This window comes from Mya arenaria, chromosome 2 (assembly GCF_026914265.1).
Source record: "Mya arenaria isolate MELC-2E11 chromosome 2, ASM2691426v1".
Classification (NCBI taxonomy): Eukaryota; Metazoa; Mollusca; class Bivalvia; order Myida; family Myidae; genus Mya; species Mya arenaria.
In genome coordinates this window covers 58,479,297-58,498,547 of record NC_069123.1, presented here as the reverse complement: position 1 = coordinate 58,498,547, position 19,251 = coordinate 58,479,297, and the positions used below count along the sequence as shown (strand labels likewise).

At 35.0% G+C, this 19,251-nt stretch overlaps 1 protein-coding gene across 4 annotated transcripts; it reads right to left on the bottom strand.

Annotated features, from left to right (window-relative positions):
• Positions 1-617: 617 nt before the first annotated feature.
• LOC128218557 (ADP-ribosylation factor-binding protein GGA1-like) lies at positions 618-18,980 on the bottom strand. 4 transcript variants are annotated; one of them, XM_052926252.1, is made up of 18 exons: positions 18,932-18,980; positions 15,024-15,184; positions 14,302-14,400; positions 13,813-13,971; positions 13,227-13,301; positions 12,870-12,950; positions 12,503-12,640; positions 11,156-11,240; positions 10,703-10,804; positions 10,199-10,225; positions 9,649-9,762; positions 8,864-8,973; positions 8,340-8,511; positions 7,920-8,049; positions 7,242-7,522; positions 5,885-6,048; positions 4,819-4,929; positions 618-3,918 (listed from the first exon to the last, which is right to left on the bottom strand). In XM_052926252.1, the coding sequence occupies exons 1-18, from the start codon at positions 18,972-18,974 to the stop codon at positions 3,829-3,831; spliced, it is 2,142 nt and encodes a 713-aa protein (XP_052782212.1). In that variant the 5' UTR covers positions 18,975-18,980; the 3' UTR covers positions 618-3,828. The 4 variants fall into 4 exon arrangements, with proteins under 4 accessions (XP_052782212.1, XP_052782217.1, XP_052782225.1 ...); XM_052926257.1 differs by having other exon boundaries at positions 9,655-9,762; XM_052926265.1 differs by lacking the exon at positions 10,199-10,225.
• Between the last annotated feature and the right edge of the window lie 271 nt (positions 18,981-19,251).

Genomic DNA, 19,251 nt, shown 5'->3' with positions numbered 1-19,251 from the left:
ACATGATGGTGGCTTAAGCTGTTTTACAGGGAGTGCCATGCAAGCAAATCCTACCAAAGGTAAGATTGCTTGAGTGCCTGATATCTAGAGATTTTTGAGGCACTTTTTTGATTCAGGTTGTGGCATTGAGTCTGCGTGTTAAAAAACAAGCGGACTTTCTGTGGGAGGGGTTTAACTTTCCCACACTTTCTATTGGATAATTCTATCTATATTTAGCTGAAGTGCTTTTTGACCCTTGTCATTTTTATAGTAATAGGACTCTACTGTTGTACAAAAACATTGACCCTTTCCTTAGCAACACACCCAGGCTATAGTTTGACCGCCCTCTCAAGAGTGACTTTTTCTTCAAATGCTGAAGCTTACACCCAAGTAGTTTAATCTGTCAATGGAAATAAATATTTAACTGAAAGGAAAGAACTTTTAATTGTGTAAGAAACATTTGCTAAATATGTTTCAGTGACACACAATTTGTCTGCAATGGGCAAGGACACTATAAAAACGTACCAATATTTATTTCCCTTTGATTTAAGTTTACATACTAGAATCAATATTAGATATGAAATGCCTTAAAATCACGACAAAAGGTTGGAAACAAACGATAACTACATTTTTTTAAATCTTAAGATTAAATATTTTATTGTTCATAGAATTATTTGTAACATACATTATGAACATAAAGTTAAATAAGGAGAGAATGAATTTCCATTTTAAAACAAATAAATGTTGTACAATGAGTATACAGCTTATCAATGAGATTATTGTGAACATCAAAATTAATGTTAAATAATGTTCTGTTTACACCACATTCATGAAACAAATAAGTTCTGTACAACACACTGGTGTACATGAATTTCTTTTTAAAGACAGTCTTCACAGAAGAGCTTTCTCCTATAGTGATAATGAAGAAGTGATATCAAAATTAAACAGGAAAAGAACATGGTTTTGTTGAAACTAAAATACTTCACTACTACGCACCACTACTGCAAGACAGAAAGTTAAACAGAAGTAAACAACATATTTTTATGAAAAACAATCAATCCCCACAAAAAATGATAAAGCAAAACTAAACTTAACATATATTTCAAGAACATTACCTCCAGTACTTCAGCTTACTCAATTGACTTAAGAGAATGACTGGACCAAATTTCTAACATCTTAAGCTTATCATGCTCAAGTAAAATGCTTACCGTATGTATGTTATTTCTTTCAGCCAAATTACTTGTTTTAAGATTTATTTTACAAAACACACATAAGTTGAACATGAATTTCTAAAAGATAATTTAGTTTAAAGTCCCATAACTCTCGCCGATTGACAATTTTGACAACTTTCTGTCTTTTTTTGACTTAGAATAAGCCAATTTATGTGCAAATATCTGGAATCCAGTGATACAAGACTGCTGATAAAATATCATATTGAAGTGCTCCATATTTACATTTAAAAAGTGATGTTTTTTACGGCTAAAAGCATTACTAACAATTTTAACTTCCCAAACAATTGTGATCTGTTCTATTGTGAGTTATCTTATATAACTCAATAGTAGGCATTGATTCCAAAATCAGCTAAAAAAAATGTCAAAACAGTCAATCTGTAAGAGTGCAGGTATAAAACGATAATATACCAAGCTTGAATACTGTTACAAGGAACTTAAGATTGCTTAAGAAATTTGGGCCAGGTCAAGGTTTTTTTTAAATTTATTATGCCATATTAAATACCAGCTCTTAAAATGATACTTCTCATACATAATTCATTGTGGCAAGCCAAATTTTTCTGTAAGCCTTTGAAAGGAACTTGGTAATTTCTACCTGTATATTGCACACCCCTATAACTACCCCGAGCTAAATTACTTTTTCACTACTATAATAGAAATGTTACTTTGATTATCAATACATGTATTAGTTTCCATCGGAAAAGTGAAGAGTTAGTCACTAAGAACAACTTACTAAAGCAAAAATGAACAGCCTACAGCCAATTGTACAAAGCTTAGAAAAGATGTCCACAGTTAGCTAGTATGCATATTTGGAGTATTTGATTGATTACTTTTGACAAAACCAAAAAATTTAACCAGTTTTATACAATGTACTGCTGATGGGTATTGAAATCTTACCCTACAGATCACAGACAACTGAAAGCAAACTAAAGCGAGCATGAAAAAAGACCCAAACATGAAAAAAGACCCAGCTTTCCTTGAATAACATGTTCACATGTACCACATTTCACATTTCATTCAGAATTTCAGACCATGTACACAGTTCAAATGGAAATGGAAATAGTATAAATGACTGTCATATTTTAGGAAAGAACAGAAGAATGAATAAATAAACAACAACTTGAATAGAAACATTGTGTCTTATGTGATATTTCAACGGACTACACCCTAGTGCTACCTGGTCACATTCAGGTCACTGTCACTTTTTAATATAAAAATACAATATCCAAATATTCATAACAAGTACATATACTTGAGATAAGAAAAATTGTATATGTATTGTGCAAATCAGTTCAAAAATATTATTAATGTGGATATGATTAAATTTTCCCACAGCCTCAAGAAATAAAATTCATTACTTAAAGAGTGTGTATACAGATTTATTGTTTGTTTCAATGTAATATTATATGATAAATGAAAAAGCATCGAATAAAAATATATAGTTAACTGTTTTTCTGCCAATTTGAAAATGCACCAATGTAAAAGATTAAGAAGCAAGCAAAGCATTTATCTCTTGTCTAAATTATTTGTCATTTCAAGTAGAATCCATTGAACTACATGTATAATTGTGATTTCACAGTATTGGCTTATCTCTTTAACATATCACAGAACATGTTAATTCTAGTCATCATGTAAACACACTGTGAGTGATAATGTACTGTACAGTCATGACATACTGCACAGTTATACACCGTGTGATACTGTACAGTCATGACATACTGCACAGCTATACACCGTGTGATACTGTACAGTCATGACATACTGCACAGCTATACACCGTGTGATACTGTACTGTACTGTACAGTCATGACATACTGCACAGCTATACACTGTGTGATACTGCACTGTACAGTCATGACATACTGCATAGCTATACACCGTGTGATACTGTACTGTACTGTACAGTCATGACATACTGCACAGCTATACACCGTGTGATACTGTACTGTACAGTCATGACATACTGCACAGCTATACACTGTGTGATACTGCACTGTACAGTCATGACATACTGCATAGCTATACACCGTGTGATACTGTACTGTACTGTACAGTCATGACATACTGCATAGCTATACACCGTGTGATACTGTACTGTACTGTACAGTCATGACATACTGCACAGCTATACACCGTGTGATACTATACTGTACAGTCATGACATACTGCACAGCTATACACCGTGTGATACTGTACTGTACAGTCATGACATACTGCACAGCTATACACTGTGTGATACTGCACTGTACAGTCATGACATACTGCATAGCTATACACCGTGTGATACTGTACTGTACTGTACAGTCATGACATACTGCATAGCTATACACCGTGTGATACTGTACTGTACTGTACAGTCATGACATACTGCACAGCTATACACCGTGTGATACTATACTGTACAGTCATGACATACTGCACAGCTAAACACTGTGTGATACTGCACTGTACAGTCATGACATACTGCACAGCTATACACCGTGTGATACTATACTGTACAGTCATGACATACTGCATAGCTATACACCGTGTGATACTGTACTGTACTGTACAGTCATGACATACTGCACAGCTATACACCGTGTGATACTATACTGTACAGTCATGACATACTGCACAGCTATACACCAAAACCATCAATGTCTCCCACATCGGAATGCATTTGATCATTTAGCATATATGATATCTTGAACTTTAAACGAATCTTCTCCTGAAAAAAAGAGAAAAAAAAAGGCAATTATGTATAAGTTAAAGCTGAGGCGAGTACAAATGTTGGACTTTAAGTGATTTACAATACATACATGTGCTTCAGTTTTAAATCAAACTTTTAAGATTATTGAGCAATAACACTTCAAGCAGATTGTCAACGCTTATTGATCAAGAGTCATAACTCAATAAATAATTTAGCTAGAGTTATGGTACTTGCTAAAAATAATAGTTACAAATTTTATGTTAATATCTCAACTGCTTGCACTTAAAGCCACCAAGTCTATAGCAGTACCTCAACTTTTTTCTTTAAAACAAACAAACTGTTAGCTTGTATTAAACGGGATTCAACAAGCAGGGGTTCTACTTCAGTGTGTTTATACCATGTAATAAATTGCGTCATAAATGCTGCATCAAATGAAGACTTTAAACAAAGATAACTTTCCGATGCCTTTAACCAGAGTTTGATTTAGTGTTTAGTTTCTTAAAACACATCAACAAACCTGTTTACAATACAGCTGTCTGACGGAGCACTGTCAAAATATTATTTTGGAAACAGGATTGTCAAACTGTTTGATGAAACTAAAGCAAAATGTTGCCTTCCAATGTAGCATATATGACGTAATTTATCACGTGGTATAAACACATTGTATTCGTAACAGCTGATAATTGTCATTCCTAAAAAAAATAGCCAGACAGACTGTTTGGTTGAGGGATTCATGCCCAAGGCAGGCTTTGATCCCTTTTAATAATTGCTTCCAAGGTTATATATATTTTTTTCAAGGTACTTGTTTCTGTTTTTGATGCAAAAAGAAATCTTTAACAATTGCACAATAGTCTGAAGATGAAAGGATCAATCCTGAACTTTAGAACCCCTGATTAAGGTTAATGAGTTCAGTTATACCTGTTGAGGGTTTGCTAGCAGTAAAACCTGCGTGATGGCAGAAGGGGGTAGTATCGGGTTGAAGGCCGGCAGGTCCGTTCCAGAGGGGGGCTGGAGTTTCACCTTCATTATCTGAAGTATACACAAGTGTGTATCACTATGTACCACAGAAATGTAAATAATGAGAAACATATGAATGCCAATTATTATGTTTTCTTGTCAAAGACAACAGAACCAGACTTTGCCACACTCTGTTAAAACTGGACAGCTTAAGCATTGCATTCATGAGAAATCATTATGTACGGGTCCATGTATTCCCAATATCTTGAGTTCTTGATTGCCATTATGAGATGCCATTATGTACATTACCATGAAATCCCAATATCTTGAGTTGATAATTGCCATTATGAGAAGCCATTATGTACATTAACATGAATTCCCAATATCTTGAGTTAATGATTGCCATTATGAGAAGCCATTATGTACATTAACACAAATTCCCAATATCTTGAGTTTTAGATTGCCATTATGAGAAGCCATTATGTACATTAACATGAATTCCAAATATCTTGAGTTAATGATTGCCATTATGAGAAGCCATTATGTACATTAACACAAATTCCCAATATCTTGAGTTCTAGATTGCCATTATGAGAAGCCATTATGTACATTAACATGAATTCCAAATATCTTGAGTTCTAGATTGCCATTATGAGAAGCCATTATGTACATTAACATGAATTCCCAATATCTTGAGTTGATAATTGCCATTATGAGAAGCCATTATGTACATTAACATGAATTCCCAATACCTTGAGTTGATAATTGCCATTATGAGAAGCCATTATGTACATTAACATGTATTCCCAATACCTTGAGGTTATGAGTGTCATTATGTACATTAACATGAATTCCCAATGTCCTGAGTTCATGATTGCAATTATGAGAAGTCATAATTCACAGAAACATGTATAAACAATACCTGGAGTTCATGATATCATTATCACTATACATGTGTAAATTCAAGACCTTATATTTCTACATTTTTTAATCTACAGAAACAACAATCTTCAAAAATCTAATTTACCTTTGGCACTGCAGCCTGAAACACGAATGATTTGACAGGAACAGTGTTGATACTGATGACGGAGATCACCATAACAGTGACGTCATCCCGCGGCGTGTTCTGGGTAACCAAGATCAACACTTTCAGGCCGTTCTTGTCATAAGCTGTAACTGGGGGGGTTGTGCCTGCAATTTTGCATATGCCAAAATCAAATAATCATCTTACATGTGTATTAACAAAAAAACTGGATCCACCAATGGCAACATAATCTTTGATATTCACTATTTTCTCTTTAAGAAACGTTTTGAGATAATTTAAAACTATCTTAAAAATACTGTTGTGTGCAACAAACTTGCACATCGATCAGTTTATAACAAATCATGATTGCAATGCCATTTTCCACCTGAAGACACAGCCAATTTATATGGCTCTTACATGAGCTTCAAAGCGGAGCCGGACAAATCAACCCCCTGACAAAACACCTCCTGCTCATTTTTGCATAGGTGCACAAAAAATATATATATTGTTTACAAAGACAACAAAATATCACCTAATGATTTAACAAGGGTGGACAAAACACCCCTGAACCAAATCACACTCACTGGTTTATAGAATTAACATATTATACTTAGTATAGAACACTCTTTTATGACCCGGAATTAAATCTTTAAAAAATGCCTTCATCCTAACTTTAGTATGACACTTGTTATATTATATACTAACAATATACTAACAATTCTTTGTTACAAAGTGTTACTTAGCATCTAGTTTTTAGCTCCTAGCACATGTATAGTCCAGTTAGTTCAGTCTGATTGGTGTTTTGGTGAAGATTTGGTCCACACTACTCAAAACTTTAGGTGGTATTTTGACCTTGTAAACATGATCAGGCTTGTTTTGTCCAACTATACAACAATAAGCGAGAGGTGTTACGTCCTACTCTCTTAAAAACCAACATTTCCAAAAATTCAAACCATTTCGTTGGTCACTGCATTGTTTTTCAACCAAATTTAAACCTAAGATATCACTTATATTAAAGTGAAACCAATGCAAACTGTAATATATGAATGTTTTGGGGGATATGGACAGGCCTCTTCAGTATTTAGCTTCTGGTGATACATCAAAGAATAGGTCAAATTACTGATGGTGGCAGTTAGTGTCTTTGATGTGAAAAGTCCTTCAACAGGCTAAACTATTGAACTTGATTGAAAATTCACTTGACCAATTAGCACAGAGTTAAAGCCTCTAACATTTCACTGTTTCAAAACTTGAAAAGTAATTCTGCAAACAGAATTAATACTGCGCTCAATTAATTGAGTCAAAGCAGCTATTGAATATTCTATGCAATGTTCTATGAATACAAATATTCAATGGTACACACCTGGTTTGATACTCTCAAGTGGCACGAACACATCAGTGAGGGGCTGAACCTCCCCAGAGTTTGGAGTGGCTTGTGAGGTTCCCATCACTGTTGTTGTCATTGAGCCGGTAACTGTGGATACTGGGGGAGGGTGGCTCACCATGGCAGCGGGGATAGGCTTGCTTGTCATTGCAACAGGGGCCTGGGGCTGTACTGGGGTAGAGAAAGTGGGTGCAGGCCAGGACACAGGGGTAGCCTGGCTGGAGGAGGCCAGTTGGTTTAACGTCTTTTTCTCTACAGGTCTTTAAAAGAAAAGTAACGATGAAATAACTAATAAAACCCATGAAATTAATAGTTGATTTGTTATTTGACAAGTACTGGTGCTTAAAGTAAATCAATATAATTGTTATACTACTTGTATTAAGACTATCATGTTCTAGCTCGAAGATAAATATTAAATAAATACCATATCCATTTCAAAGCAATTGCAAGAATTCTCCTTGCAGAGTGATGCAATCACTGGAGATGATGATGATGATGATGATGATGATGATGATGATGATGATGATGATGATGATGATGATGATGATGATGATGATAGCAAAGTTATCTATCTACATGTACTTACACTGGTTTTGATGATGATGATGATGATGATGATGATGATGATGATGATGATGATGATGATGATGTACTTACACTGGTTTTTCAAATGAGTAGCTGGCCTTGTTTGTACTGAGGCTCTGTTGCATGAGAGACTGGCCAAGCAAGTCTAGGTCCTCCATTGCCTGGGATGAGGGCACAGCAGGGCTCATGTCAAACACTGAACCTATAGGAACAGGAATGGCACAATCAGGCAAATTTCACATATATAACCACCACAATACAGGTTCCAGGGTACACATTAAACAAATACAAACATAAATGTTAGAATTACAATACTATCTGCGAAACTCCTTGAGTCTCTAAATATCATAAAAGTATTGTATAAAATTACCTAATGCTAAATTAATTTTACTAAGAGAATGTTCATTGTCAAAAATCAAAACAAATAACTATATATCAAGACCAAAGACCCCCATGGCAATAACATTCCATCCCGTCTGTATCTTTGCATACCTGTTTTTGTGGCAGGAACTGTGCTGACTGGAGGTTGAGATGTCTGCATGGGGTTAAGGGGCTGGTAATTCCCTAAACTGACCCCAGCTTGTGTCCCCATACCGGGGTAAGACACGGAGTTGTTCATGGACATAGTGTTCAGTGATGTGGTCATCTGCTGACCAGGGAAAAACTGAAAAAAAATAATTGAGGCGTGTTTAATATTTCTTTCAAATCTGTTTTATAAGATAGACTAAATAACACTTGAATACCATCCTCAATATTAACTCTAGCCAGAACAACATTCACTATTGAATGAACCCTTTCTATGTTTGGATTCAAAAACAAACAAGCAAACCTTTATATTTGTTGGGCCGATGAAGTGACTTACATTTATTTCTTGTTGCAGTGGAGCTGTCAATGAATGATGTCCACTTATATTACATGTCAGTAACACTCGGAAGAGGAGTTGACATTAAACAGAGATAGATAGATATATTTGTTTGTTGTTGCAGTGGAGCTGTCAATAAATGATGTCCACTTACATTTGTTTGTTGAGTCGGTGCAGCTGATGTGAATATTGAGTCTAGGTCCGACAAGAGACTATCTGAGGTCTGGGTGGTTCCAGTTCCTGGGGTACTTGGAGACCGTAGACCTGGTAACACATTGAATAGTTTGAAATATTTTATTCAGCTTGAAGAACAAAAATAAACTTTTAATAAAAAGTTGAGTACAGAGAAAACATTTTTATAAAGAAAATCTTGGACTGTCATAACATACCCTTCAGACTTGGAAAATTAAATAAATTCCTGTAAAACATGCATTTGGTAAATAAAATATTTTTTAATGTTTTAAATGTACAAAAATTGTACTTTTTTTATCAACTGAATATACATCATTCATGCTCAAGGGAAATTATCACAGTTCCAGATAAGGTGCATGTTTATACAAGCATTAAAAATTATTTTAAAAAAATGCAAGGGATTTAATCCTTCGTGTATCAAAATGCATCGCATTTAATCAATACATCCTATTAATGGATCGGGATGTGTACCTGTAGCCGTAAGTAAGGTATTAATCAACTGAACTTTTAAGAGTGAAGCTTTGCTTAAAATATCAGGGCTTAAAATAGAACTAGACCAAAAATCTTATCTGCAGCTCAATTACCACATAATACTGTTCCACCTATCTCTCTTCATATTTTTTAAGCTAAAGTAAATGGATCCAACACAGTAACTACATAACTCTCCAAAAGCCATCTCCACAAAGCCTAATCCAACTCTAGCACCTGTAAATATCATGTAACAAGTCGAGTTAGTGCCGTATGTACCTGTACCTAGGTGGAGCATCTCATCATCAAGGCCCCCGAACGATTGGGCAGCCATGTTGGCGGTGTAGGCTGGGGGCTGGTCGAAGGCAAGGTCCACCAGGGAACTGCCCCCACCTGTAGGGAGACAGGGGGTGGTGATAATATGTGGGTGAGGGTGGACTTACATGTGATGGTTTCTGCCTGTGTGCTACAAGTATAAAGCCAGGTATAATGTCCAGAACATAATGGTCAATATGAGTAATAGACTAGGGTCAATAAAACTAAAAATGGACTTCAACAAAATTCTAAACCAGTTTAAATATTACCGAACAGAAAGTAGGAATATAGATGGTACTAATTTCTAATGACTTCTATTAAAATAACTGCATGCATGTAGAATGAAAATAAATAGACGAATGAAACAAGGAAAACAAAAAAAGATATTCAAACTTTAACATACAAATAAACATGAATGTTTCTGAATCATTGTAAGATTGTCTAAATGTGTAAGAAGGGAAGTTATACTTGACTGCAGTACATGAATGGAAGTTATGTATGAAATGATACTGACTTGTGCCCGTGGCTTTCATAAGGGCCTCTGAAAATAAACATCAGCTGCCATAATTCCCCAAAACAACATAGATGAGTATTTCAAACATAAGATGCAGAAAAGGATAAAGAACTTGGCTGTTATTCATAAAACATCTCAAGTCATTTCCTAACTTAAGTTGTTTTCTTTAATTGAGTATCTCACTAATCATGTGATATAATAACTGGAAAATACCTAAAATATTTTATTTTCATTATTTTTCATGTAATATTCATTTTTTATATTAAAAACACTTGTACTTTTCATTAAATTCTAATATGGACATTTTAAGGAAATCGACTCAAGTTAAGAATTGACTTAAGATGTTTTAAGAATTCTGACCTTTAAGAGAACACTTTTACTTTATTTATTGTACATTATGAACTAACCAAATGTTTTTCAACATGCACATGTATGCCATTATGTGTTTGTTTGTAAAACTTCTACAAACTGCTTTCATCTGACTTATATGTATCACTTGCATACCTCGCTGGTTGTCCCCCTGTCCATTCTGTGTGATGCCCTCTACAGTCTTCTTGTAGTCAGCCATGATCAGGGACACTTCATCATTCGCCTTCAGGATAGTTTCTGCACAAGAAAAACATAAACCATGGAAAATTTGGCTTATTTGACAACAGAATATTTCTTTCTATTCTCTACCTGTCAACAAACTGTTTAAGATTTTAATAGACAGTTTGTTTGTTTTTTGAATGTTGGAGTTTTATACCTACACATCAAAGTGACACAGAACAATAATGTTGAAATAGTTAAAAGCACTCGATTTAAGCTGTTTCCTGAAAGGTACAAAACTGCACCAAACAAATGTCATGTATATTTAAAGAATCTTTATTGACCCAGCAAACTAAACTTTCCTTTCCATTCAAAATATTCCATACATTCTCACATATGTTGCTTTATGATTACCACAAGAGTACATACGTAGAGCATCAGTGTCACACTCCTCCGTCTCACTAGCAAGACGGAACAACTTGGGCCGCAACTTCTCTAGAGACTCATACAACTCCTGCAAATAAAAAAAAAGTATTTTATTTGTTTTATTTCAGTTGCCTTAATAAGAAAACATTTTTAACAAGTCTCTGAGTTTTGGTGGCAATACAATAGTCTCCTTCTGGTTTTGTTGCCATAGTAACAAGATTTTAAATAATTTCCATGATTTCTTTATTGGCCACTTGTACAGTTTCATATATCTAGCATTTTCACTATTTTAGTTGCCTTTGCAATCAAAATTTTTATCCGAAGATGAGCATTAACTCCTAATGGCCTTCTTTCTACATACTTTCAAGAGTGTAGCCTTTATTATTTTTGAGTTATGAAAGATACGGTCATAATCTCCTTATGGGCCACTATCCACAAACTTTAATTAACCTAGCTTGCATACACAAAGGTTTGTGAGTTATTGCACAGACCAGTTTTTCCTAGTGAAACTGGTAGGGCACTAAAAGACAAGTCAAAATAAGCACAAGCATTTTGGTGAACTTGCTTTAAAGATGAATTCTACATTGACAGGTTTGTTATAAAAAAAATAATCAAGTTGTAGAGAAAGTTGTCTTTGTTTATACATGTACTGATGTACTTTAGCTTGTGAAGAGAGCTGATAGCTTATATAAACATCTTTTGAGGGTGTTTCCTGGTTGGAAACAAGTACTGGTGTGCCTTTTGAGAGTTTAAGATAATGTCTATGGGGGGGAACAAACCCCAAACCTGCTGGTCTAGAGGCAGACACCTATTCCACAAGATCATTCTCACTCAAAGATGGCTTGTGGATCCAAATGTCATATTTCCAAGATACCACTGCTTGAGTTAATAATATCCTTAACATTCCTTTCATTTCAAGTAAGTTTATGTATGTATATCTTTAGACTTTGCAGTCAAGGATAACCCGTGAAAATGCAAGCACTTCTTTCCAACGGGTCCTTTGTTTTTGCTGAAAGGACAGCGGAAGAGACCTAGCTTTTTTCGAAGAGACACCTTTGTTCTTTTACATGCTCAGTATAAAGCACCAATACACAGGGTACAACTTTCCTGGGTTAAACCAGTACTGACTACACCACTTTTCCAAGCACTACCCTTTAAATGCCGAGCGCCAGGCATGGGAGCTACTTGTACTGACTTTTAACGTCTTTCGTCATGACGCGGCCTGGGATCGAACCCACAACCTCCCACTCCGTAGGAAAGACAAAGCTCCATACACTCAAATAAGACTCTTAATATTGGTAAGCTTATTAACTATTGCCATTTTCTAGTATATGAGCCAAGTTTCTATACCTTCATCATTTCCTTCTCCGATTCGGTTGTTGACTGGGGGCTGTAGCAGGAGACCATTTCATTGAGCAGCTTTACATTGGAATGAATCGCCTCTAGCTCATTGATACGCCGAGATACACGCTCTATACGATCAGAGTCCTGAAGCCAGAATAGGCACAAGATGACGATGTGGTCTTAGTCATCAATCTCAGAAGTTTTACATAAAGATTACATAACTGTTAAAAGGCCTTTTGATCATAGTTGTCATGAAACACATGTTTTGAATCCGGACTAAATATGTTATAGAAATATAATAGCAAAACAATTAATGTATCACAGTTATGACTAGTGTAGACCTGTGAGAAAGTTATCTACACTGAGTCGGTACCTGTTTCACCATGTTTTTGATTAATCTGTTGGCTGCTTGCAGATCATCCGGGTTTTTACTCTTCAGCAACTTTGCGAGCAGCTGAAACACACAATATTATTATAAATAAGAAAGCTGGCTATAATGCAGAAGAATAACAACAAAATTATATTACATCTTTGCTCATAATAAATGAAATTTCCATAATTGAAGTGGCAGTTGAACTGCTTGACATTTCTTCTAACATAACTGTAGAAATCAGGAGGCAGTGAGACCTTATGCGGAACTTACATTGTATGCTGTTGTTCTTATATAGCAGAATTCTAGATGGACTTTCCATACCAAATACCAGCACTGCTTTGTTTTAACTAGTCTTACCTTTGCTTTTTCATCATCCTCGAATGGGGCTCTTCTTTCCTCAGCAGGAGGTGGTTTTGGCAAGCTCAGGGAAGCCTGTATAAATGAGGCGATCAAATACAAGAGATCCACAGAGTGAACATTTCATTTCTTGACAATCAAGGGGCATACATCAGCTTTTCAAAAAAGATAAGCTACAGAGACATAGTTTTTGATCCTAAATGACACACCAAAAAAGCAAAATATAAAGAACCTGAAAATACAATCATTGACTGTGGTGCTGACGGGTCAAGGGTGCATGTGCCAGTGTGAAAGCATGACTGTGTGTATGTTTGTGTATGTAAGAGAACTAATCAAATGTCATGAAATATTTTTTTTAAATATCCTGCAGAATTTTTTTTTGTATTTTTGCTAAAATTTTATGAACACCTGACCTACAATTATATGTGCCACCAACACTATCATTGCACTATGTGCACTACAACAAAGACCTTACTTCAATCATTAATGTATTGAAAAATGCCAAGGAATTAATTATTAAGTAAGAACAATGAAAACTTCTTTTACAAGCCAATAATTAGTAAAACAATGTTATTTCAATACTCACCTCATCCATGTGTTTAGGGTCTTCCTTGACAATGCCCTGCTGTTTAAGCATCACATAGGCCTCTGCTATTTTGGGCTCGTGGGGCAGACCCTTGTGCCAGCAGTATATCAGCTCTATACACCTAGTCTTAACCCTCTCTGATGTCTTCGTGCCCAGATACTGAAATCAACAAATGACAATATTTTAAGAATGTGAGTACATGCTACTTAGGTTTGCACATTACTTGAATATTTGCTCTATCATCATGCATGTATGTTATGACCACATGTCAATGACAGGTATTCTCAAAGCTGCATTTTTGTATGTCTCCAATATACATGCACCGGTACATGTATCTTTCTCCCACAAAACCATTGAAAACATGAAATAGTCTGTGAAATGTTTCTGTCTTACTTATGACAGCAAATTTCACTATCATTTTCTTACCAGAATACTCTGCTTTTCTATCACCCTTCATGTGACTTGACCTACATTCAGATTTACACTCACCTTAGGAGAAATGACCTTGATCAATTCATTCAGGAATCGGAATTTCCCGATCTCATTGTGAAACCTTCTGCCACAGTTCTTGATGCACAGCTCAATAACCTGTAATGAAATATTAGACAAGTTGTACGTCAAACAATTCTCAATTTTTTAGGGAAATGAATCAGCTATTAGAATGTACAATCTTACTTTAAGTGAACCGGAGCAATGTTTGTATGTATCTCTTTAGACCTTGGGTCAAGGATAACCCGTGAAAGTGCAAGCACTTATTCTAAATGCCGATTGATTTATTGAACGGGTCCTTTGTTTTTTGCTGAAAAGATAGTGGTGGGATACATGGAAGTCAGGGTGCTATACCATAGCTCTTTTTCAAAGAGACCCCTTGGTTCTTTTACGTGCTCGGTGAAAAGCACCGATACACGGGGTACAACTTTCCTGGGTTAAACCAGTACTGAGTACACCACTTTTCCAAGCACTACCCTCCAAGCACTACCCTTTAAATGCCGAGCGCCAGACAAGGGAGCTACTTGTACCAACTTTTAGCGTCTTTTGGTATGACGCTGCCAGGGATTGAACCCACGACCTCCCGCTCCGTAGGCGGACGCTCAACCACTAGGCCACGGAGACGGTTAACAACTGATCTATACTATATAGTATTAAAGCTGCACAATAAGGCTGATAACCATTATTTATAAATGTTCCCATAATTATATAAAAGTACATACTGTCAGAGCATACAGAGCTTCCCTTTCAATGGGTGACTGTATCTTATGAGCAAGGAGCCGCACAGCATAATGTGGTCCTTCGATCTCATTATTGACAAGCTCTGTAAACTGGGCCATGGCATCCCAGTCCTCTGTCTTGTGGGCTGGATTGGTGGCATTATCTGAAATAGAGAGGAATATCACAGTTTGTTCCTGTGTTTGTTTATGCGAAGGGAAGTCAGCTCTGTCTGGTGTTTTCAATCAATTAAGTTCTGCATTTAGGATCAAGAATTTTGCACTTAAATGTGTAAGCAGTCTGAATCTTTCGTCATTACACTTTATTCAGTGAAACCAAGCTGTACAATAAACTTAACCAAATAGCATAAGGCAGGGTTTTCAAAGTTTGGATTAAACCGTCTCAAGAAGTGAAGTAAACAACCAGCTACAAACTATTCTACTAAAAAATTACATTTTTTCCCAAGTTTTAACCTGCCGAATTGCCATCTGAACTGTCCATTTTGGCTGGCATGTGGTTCTTATTTAAAACACTGATGATGAGTACACTTTAAGTAAAAAGTAGTTCCAGTGTACTATGCAACTACTTTTAATACTTATAGTTTCTTATGTAAACCATAGCTATCGCCTTTACTTAAGTACCAAATTATGTAAAATTATTATTTTCATACATATTTCTGAATTGGCTTGACAATATATATCAAACATCTTTCATAATCATCAAAGGCAGCTCTGTCAAACAAAAGGGCACAGTGGGGCATTTTAAAAATGGGCAGCAGGATGCCTGAAGAGCAGCAAAGCACTCCCCTGCTATTTAGGCTTAGCTGGAACAATGCATGGTTCATATCAAATGACACTTTAATCACACTTGACATAATGCATAAAATAAATAAATATAGTAAGGGAACATAATTGATGTATATACAGTCCATTAAGGGATTCCGAATCAGTAAGGACAAATCCAGTGCTGTATAAATATTAGGATAGTCAGTTAAATGAAACAATACATGTTCAGGAGCTCATATATATGGACTAGATTTTTATTACTTTCAAATTATGATGAGACTTCTGAAGTCCATATATCTTGTTGTCTAAATATACACACTCGTTGTAGGAATTCCGAATCAATTGAAGGTGTTTAGGATCACGTGATATGTTAGGCTGTATTATCCAATCACTGCATCTTCTGTTCTCTGAAGTTGGGGGTCGTTTCAAAATCAACTTGAACTGTCAAACACATGTCGAAACAAACATGGAAAAGGCCAAAGAATTTTTTTCTTTGATTCTCATGCGGACTTGAAAAATTAAATTGGGTGTTTGGGTGGATTTTATTTAGAAAAAAATAGGCTAGTTAGAAATAATGAACTTGCGGTATCTCATTGACAGGCACTTTTTTTTTTTTTATAAATATGAAGGTTGGTCATATTTAACTTTATTTTACATAATCGTTAGTCCTAGTCAAATGAAAAAGTAAGGCTGGTGGGTTAAAGTAAGGATGTGGGGTTTCAGACAGGTGGTCAAGTGAAAATCCAAAATGATTGATTTTGCCATCAATCTTGTTAATGTATTTGAAGTAGGGCTGAATGTAACAAATATCTTTTGTAACTATATTTATTTTTTGTTAATACCTTTAACACATGCAGTACCAGTCACTGACTAGAAATTAAATAAAAAGAATATGTAACAAATAAAGATAACACACATGGTATATATGAAATGGAGATATGATGGAATAAGATAATGATGGTGTTGAAAATAGTAGAAAATGGGCATTACTACTCACTCATTTTCTAAGCTGGAGTTTTGCCCAATGAAGTTGCTATTGAAACATGTGTACCAAGTTTCATTTGAATATCTTAAACGTTATCTTATCTGAAATGCCAAGGGTATCACAATTCCTCGACTGTTTTCTTAAAATTCAAAAAAGAAAAGCTAAAAGTATAATTGTCCCATTATCTGATAAAATTTCAATACAAAGTAAATCCAACTGTTTATATTTCTGATCACAAGGTTCATTGCACTCCCAGATGTCATTTCAGCAACAGTATCTTCCAAATTCTTAACAGTTTCATCAAAGCATGATGCCATTGGCTGGATAGTGTATTGACATTGAAGCACCACACCATCACCATGTAACTTCATTTTGCTCTGGCCATTGACATGTACTTGGTACTGGATCACCACATGTTTCAGCATACACAGTTCCTCTCACCATGAAATTGGAAATAAAACACACTTTTAGTAAAACACTTCATACTGTGTCAATGAATTGTATGTAAATGTACTTGTATGTGGTGATTAAGCTCATCGAAGTTTTTAAGAAATAAAGTAAAAAGAAAACACTAAATAACTTACAAGATACTCACTGATGATTTCTAACTAAAATGAGCTACAAATTTGCAACCACAAGTTCTACCCCTCTTAACTTCCAATTTCCAGGTTTGCCCCTGCAAACCCACAACCTCATGGCCATCAGTTGCTTCTACTATTAAGTATAAGATCTAGCAACATTTAAAATTTTATGAACAAGTTTACTATAACATAAATTTATATACTGAACCAATGGCTTAGTAATGTTTTGTAAACTTCAGGCCATGATTTCTATCATTTAATTTTCAGACAAGTATTTTTGGTTCAAACTTCTTAAAGCTGCACTCTCACAGATTGAACGTTTTGACATCTTTTCTTATTTCTTATTTTTTGTCTTGGAACGAGCCAATTTTTCCGAACACCCCTGGAAATTAGTGATATAAGACTGCTGACAAAAAATCAGATCACAGATTTTTATATTTAAGTTTAAAAAATGATGTTTTATGCATTTTTCTTAAACCGTTAACCGTATTAAGTAAGCGTTTAAGCCATAAAACATAAATTTTCGAACGGAAATATAATAGTCTACAATCTGATTTTTTGTCAGCAATCTTATATCATTGGTTTGCAGATATTTATGCAAAAATTTGCTCTTTCTGAGATAAAAAAATAAAAGTTGTAAAAATGGTATACATGTGAGAGTGCAGCTTTAAACCACTCACTATGAATTTTACTTGCAACTAAAAAGTGATTTTATGTAGAAAGTTGAGTTTTCAACAAATATTTTTACACAAGAATGCAGAATTGTTTACCAGAACGTTATTTACTGTACACTATACAATGCACTAGACTTTGAGACAGCCCCCAACATGTGACTCGGAATTCCCGCAATAACCCACTTTCATTTTCAATGTAAAATCAATATTTATTCTCAATATATTTTTGTGGGGTGCTAGCATCTGTTAAACTAAATATCTTATGTTAAAACCCAAAATAACAAGTATTTACCTATTTATTTGATGTTGATTCATCCAAAGCGCATTTCCATTACCGGTGCGTCAGTAAAATTGTTCCATGTGCCATATTTGTAAACATGTACACAAAGGTAGTTTTGATGAGTACACGTTCTAAAATTGTTGTAAGCAATAACAAAGCGTCAAACACAATATATATGTAAGAAAAATCTTCATATGCAGGTCATTCTCAGATATTTTCAGGTAAATTTAAACGACTGATTCGGAACTACCCCTGATTTGGAATCCCTTATTAAACTGTAAATAAATAAGCTAAATAAGGCTTCATTTTTTAACACAAATAACACTCAATTTATCTATCTAGTCTAAATAAATGGGATCCTTTTTATCTCCAAACGAATGCCTTGCCATAAAAAACGTCCACGCACAATTGGTATTTGGAGTAAAGCTTTATCTCAGTATCTGGCTATCTAGTGGGTGGGGAAAACTGGGGTACTGTTGGAGTTGGATTTCTATATCAGTAAATAGATATTTAAAAAGCAATTGTCATTTATTCAGAATTAAGAAAATAAATTTATTCGTCTCGAATCAGAGGTTGTCGTGAAAGTAAAATTCCTTCAAAGGACATACTTAAACAATTCTCTAACGTCAAATCTTCTTCCTTGGTCGCCATTTTGAACGGTTGACTTTAATATCGAAAACTTTTGTCGTCATCGACTTAAATATATTGCATGACTGGCTTTTGAATGATTGGTGAATTGAGTGATAGGTCGATTCAGCAATACATTAATTCATTTATTCATGTATGCAATATTGCAATCAATCAATAAATAAAACACTGATCAATAGATAATTCAATTTATAATTTATATGATTTGTAAATCAATCAATGAATTTATCAATCAATCGATCGATCGATTAATCAGTCAATCAATCAATCGATCCCCTCT